At 33.9% G+C, this 5,726-nt stretch overlaps 1 protein-coding gene across 3 annotated transcripts; it reads right to left on the reverse strand.

The window, feature by feature from the left end:
* Window positions 1-374: 374 nt before the first annotated feature.
* Window positions 375-5,267, reverse strand: LOC113113564 (CD48 antigen-like). 3 transcript variants are annotated; one of them, XM_026279832.1, is made up of 8 exons: window positions 5,139-5,267; window positions 4,985-5,057; window positions 4,124-4,426; window positions 3,728-3,994; window positions 3,441-3,578; window positions 3,023-3,063; window positions 1,519-1,644; window positions 375-1,363 (listed from the first exon to the last, which is right to left on the reverse strand). In XM_026279832.1, exons 2-8 carry the CDS (start codon window positions 5,037-5,039, stop codon window positions 1,217-1,219), a joined length of 1,077 nt encoding a protein of 358 aa, XP_026135617.1. In that variant the 5' UTR covers window positions 5,040-5,057; window positions 5,139-5,267; the 3' UTR covers window positions 375-1,216. The 3 variants fall into 3 exon arrangements, with proteins under 3 accessions (XP_026135617.1, XP_026135612.1, XP_026135626.1); XM_026279827.1 differs by having other exon boundaries at window positions 4,985-5,060; XM_026279841.1 differs by lacking the exon at window positions 3,728-3,994 and having other exon boundaries at window positions 4,985-5,060.
* Window positions 5,268-5,726: the final 459 nt, after the last annotated feature.

Raw genomic sequence — 5,726 nt, forward strand, 5'->3', positions numbered from 1 at the left:
TATTTAGACTGAAGTGACAGTCAACGATTCAAGTGCAGCCTTACAGCACGGCAGCACATGCAACAGTCATTCCCTTATCTCAGGAAACCAAAGTTTAAAGATTAAAGGATTAGTTAACTTTCAAATTTCACTTTTTCTGATAATTTAATCATCCCGTGTCAGTCAAGATGTTCATGTCTTTTGTTCTTCGTTCAAAAAGAAATTAAGGTTTTTTGAGGAAAGAATCCCTGAATTTTTGTTCATATAGTGGACCTCAGCAGTTACCAAACAGATGAAGGTCCACATTGCAGTTTCCTTTCAGCTTCAAAGGGCTTTACACAATCCCAGCTGAGGAATAAGGGTCTTATCTAGCAAAACGATTGGTAATTTTCTTAAAACAATAAACCTTTATATACTTTTTAATCATAAAAATGCTGGTTGTGCTCTAGTTCTGCTGCCTGCGTGTCTTCATGCATTGTGCAATTCTGTTGGAAAGGTCAAGTGTGGTTAGCTCTAAGTCTGTGTACTGCAGTTCAGAAAGGTAGGGTAGGGCGTAAAATTCCATCTCATCTTCTCCTCCAACTTCAGTTTATAATTTTTTTCCTTCTAAAGGCCATTGACTTTCTTTGCATTTTAACTTTGTAAAAACTGGGTGCTTCCACCCTATGTTACGTGTGACCTTTCCTACGTGATTACGTTATGAGTGAAGTCGAGCTAGTGCACGTCTAGAATTTGTTTAAAAAGTATATAAATGTTTGTTGTTTTAAGAAAATGACCGATAGTTTTGCTAAATAAGACCCTTATTCATCGGCTAGGATTGTGTAGAGCCTTTTTGAAGCTGCACTTAAACTGAATTTTTTTCCTTCAGCCCTTTCAGCCCTTTGGTTTCAATTGAAATCCATTATAAAGAGAAAAAATCCTGGAATGTTTTCCTCAAAAACTATAATGATCAGGAAATTTTTATTCTGGAAGTGAACTTATCCTAAATTAGTTTTAAAATTACCACTTGCTTGTGTGAAAATTGCACCAATTCAATTAAAAACAATATTAGACCGTAAGGGTACCACCTCAGGGATAGCGTTTGAGTCTACCCAATTAACACTAATTTACACTTTACATGACTTTGTATGCTTTTACATAATGTGTGACAAATGTACAAGAATGTCCTATTGAAATATTTGAGATATATTCACAAATACAGTATATACTCAGCCAAATTTCACATTAACCAGCTTTGTTAATACACAGGCATTTTACCATTTGAGGATTTACACACTACTGAATAAACTGTTTGGTCTGTTTCAGTGTAAAGTGATGTTTTTGGGGGTCCAATTGTACTGTAGGTGGTTCTGGGGTGATTGTTTTTTTGCGTCTCCACTGGTATCTGTGAATTGTTAAGCCATATTAACAATGCAATGAACATAACCAGACAATCATGGAAGTCAAATTAGGAAATTATTTTAGTCTGAATATATATATAGTTAAACTATTTTTAAAACAGAAAATTCTTCCAGATGGATGTTATTGTCTCTTTCTTACCTCAGAACTGGACATTGTCTGACTGGTATTGTGAGGGTGTCTGTGTTCTTGTGTAAATCCATACACAGTTTGAGGATTTGCTGATTTTTCCAACATCTCAAGGGGTCTCTGTACTTTGCTCTTTGGCTATGGAACAACAATCCAATTACAATAATAAGTCATACAAATCCTTCTATACTACTTAATATTATGCACATTTAAATTTACAAGGTAGATAGTGTTTAGACTGCTTCTGCCAGTGAAGACAAGTTTTTAATAAAAAGGCTTCCAATGTTACTCTAGTCAAGGGAATTGTGAGCAACATTTGTGGCCCTTTTCAAATTCAGCATGAAAGTGGCCTTGTGCACAAAGCAAGGCCTAACATAGAAATGGTTTATTGTGTTTGGGCTGGAAAAACTTGATGGCCAGACCTGAACTGAACTGAAAAGCTGACTTATGCTGTTGTGCATACAGTATGATACATACAGTCATGTTTCCACAACATGTAGGGCAGTATTCTTTAATAGTATAGTGTATGCATTATTTTATACGTGTAGTGTTGGCTGTCCATATGAATTTGGCCATATAGTGTGTGTTCTGAAAAACTCATTGCTTTGATTAACTACACAAAGTATATGATTGCAATAAATTGCCAAAAAAAAAAAAAAAAAAAAGAGAGAGAGATGCCCAAATCAGATTCTACAGACCAAAGTTGGCCCATGATGACCTCTGATTTGCATTCCATGCCATATTAACAGAGGGTAATATGCCATTGTGTCTTAAGACTACTTTTTTCTATTTTTGCATTCAATTTTTGAGAATAAACTGATTTTTCATAATATAAAATTTACTTTTGGGCCTCAGCCGTCAACTAAGTTAGATTTTTGGCCCTTTATACTGAAAAGTTTGGTCTCCTCTGGTGTAAAATGAAGTAGATATATGGTGAATGGTTTTATCAGAATTGTTTTCCAATAAAATTATTACATGTATAATTATGATGATGACTCATTTCACGTTCCTTCTAGGGCTCAAACCACCCCTGAGCTACTGGCCACACAAACTCCGAAATGTCCATCACATGACTCGTGAATATTCTTGAATTAAGAGCAATTATAATATGTCATGGCGGCACAAAAGGATTCAAATCGACATGAATGGAAGTTGCAGTTATATTTTCGTCTATATTGTGATATGTATATATCATAGTGAAATGGCTTCTTGAATGAGAAAATAATATAAGGCGAGACTTGGTATTCTCCGTCAGGAATTAATTGGATTACTGTTTGCTATTGTTGCAATCACTGTTGAGTGATGAACTGCTGGAACACCAGTGCCACGTCATCAGCTTAGAGATGCTGATGCAAGGAGAGAGGAAGTTCATTTTGATTTAATTAGTGTTATGAGGACACATACATTTGAACAAATGAATGATGTGCGTGGATAAATCATATATAATAAACACTGCAATATTCCAATAACAAATAATAATAACGATGTCATGGTGAAGTAGTACTTTGAAGCTTACCTGAACTTGTGCATAGATTGTAGAATCATTCTGAGGGACACCTAAGAGATTTAGAATAGTATAATTTTAAAGAATCTCCTGTCAGTTACTATTACCATAGATCCTTGGTTTCTCTACTATGAGGCACCATATAATACAGTATTTACATAAATCTCCATATACTTCCATACAGTCAACTATAATGTAAGTGTTGTGTAGAGTTCTAGATCTGATGTTGTTGTGTGAAAGCTTTTCATATTGTATTTATTTGTGCATTCAGTATGTGACTGCTTCACCTTTGTGTATTCAGAGATTAAAATAAGTGCAAGTAAAATTGTAACTGGTCTATCATATCACACAACCATTCTGAATCCTATAAATCTAAGCATATAAGTGCTTGATAATTGTGTTAAATATTTGAGATAAAAGCTAAACATACCTTTGTCATTTTTCTTGTAAGAGCTGTATATTAAAGTGGTTGCAACTAAAATCAACAATGAAGCACTTATAACAATGACTATGAGCCAATGGAGAGGAAAATAACTGTTGTTGTCTCCTGTTGTCTGTTGATTCTCATCTGAAACAAAAGAAATTACATTAACAGCTAGTCGTTAGAACACTTAAGAGGCATCGAGGATAAAAGGCTAATAAATAAAAAATGCAAGACTAGAAAATGCATTTAAAATGCATTTATATGCTTTGCATTGGGTTTGTGGGTCACTTTACTTTGATAAAATTTACAGAGATGTTTAATCTGTATTGTGTCATTCTTCCAGCTGACTGGGTTGCTATAGTTACAAACAACTATGTCCTCTTTACAATACAGGGTTAGAGTCTGTATTTCAGATGATATATTTTCCTTATGGGTGCAGTTGTTGCTGTGGTAGATTTCTCTGATCGTACGATCATGCCCACTGCATGAGACATTCATAATACATGAGTTAACAGTGATCATGATGATGTTCCAGTTAAGAACAGGAGAATCCACTGGATCTGAAACATATTCATGAAAACTGCTGCATGAGAATGCATCAAATATGACAGACCCTAGAATTTTTTGAAGCACATACCCTTTATTGATTTTTTTTTTTTTATGTGGTTCAAAATGCAACTCAGACTCACCTATAACAGATACTCTGTATTTAGCCACATTTATATTGTTAGATCCAAATATTTTTGCTGTGTAGAGTCCACTGTCTGTCTTTTGTATGTTCTTCAGTGTTAGAGAGAATGTTGACTCATTGAAAACCGCACCGTTGATAATCTCGGTCTCTATAGTTTTCTTAATGAATGTCACAATATTTTCAGATTCATGATTCATCCAGACCAGTGTATTAAAAGGTAGTAGTTTATCAGGCTGTATGTCCAGTTGAACAGAACTTCCTGTCTGCACAGAGACGGCATTTTCAGCTTTGCACACGGATGCTAGAAACAGAGAATAAAATAATGCAAAAGATGGGTAAGGTAGTGTCCAATTATTCAACAAGTAAAGTACACAAAAATGTAATATTGGCATACAAATTCTATATTTTTGTTGCAAAAATAATTAGATATGATGAAAAACAAAACTGAATAAAAAAATTATATATTTCACATTTTGTGCTCACCCACTTACATCAAGGTTTTTAATCTAGCTGTTTGCTATAAAATTAGGGTAAAGTAAGCGAGTGTAGTGCTATAGAACAAGTTCTATGATCTCTTTTTAGTTCTTAAAAATAAACCTGAATCACCAATGGATGAAATAAATAATAAAAACTGTGTGATAAAGGTTAAATATTTCAACAGTATTTCAACAGTAATTTATATTTAAAAAATAAGAATCCTGGGATATAAGTCATGTAGTAACCTCCCATTTTAATCACAGCAATGATTAGCAGACACACATATTAATGGTGATATTTATTAAAATGATAACAGACATTATCTAGTTTATCTAGTTATGCACTAGTCATGCTGTTCCTGTGAAGAGAATGATTTTCATACCTCTGTTGGAGATCAGCACTGCGGTGAAGATCATGATCAGATCACCAAAAGCCATTGCAATAAACAGCCTGTTCTGCTGTGGTTATACCATATATATTAGAGAATACTTTGTTTCATATCACCTTATTAAAACTGTCCACGCAGTGCCACTCACCTTGAAATATATGACATAAAATATGTAAATATGCGAATACTGTCTTTTTTATTAATTTGAGCAAATGTCAAACTCTAGTCTATGCTTAAAAACCAGTCCTGTTACCATTACCTGAACAACTAACAGAACTGCTGCCCACCAAGTCACAAAAGCAGCTTAGAAAAGAAAGAGGAGGAGCTAGTTGCTTTCTCCAACCACATTGTCTACCACAGGAAACTAGCCCCTATTGTGAGAGCAAGTGTGACTGTTCATATAAGTTCACATTTAAGTTTCTTCAAATACAGGTCCAAAGTCTTCTTTATCTAACTCTACTTATTATAAAAATATGAATATGATGATATAAAAATGATCAGAAATATTTTTTTGTAAATCTACCAAATATATTCAAAATGGAAGTTTGCTTGATTCATTTGAGTTAAAACTACATGAGTCATTTATTTTTTTCATTTATATATGTCAACATTAAACATAGAGTTAAACTAACACTTTAAAAAGTGTTACTTTTTTTATACACTTGCACAGTAAAAACAACACTGTGTTCACCGTTAACACCATTAGTGTTTTCCCTCCCCCTCACATACAACTAGT

Source organism: Carassius auratus, chromosome 2 (assembly GCF_003368295.1).
Source record: "Carassius auratus strain Wakin chromosome 2, ASM336829v1, whole genome shotgun sequence".
In the NCBI taxonomy this organism is placed as follows: Eukaryota; Metazoa; Chordata; class Actinopteri; order Cypriniformes; family Cyprinidae; genus Carassius; species Carassius auratus.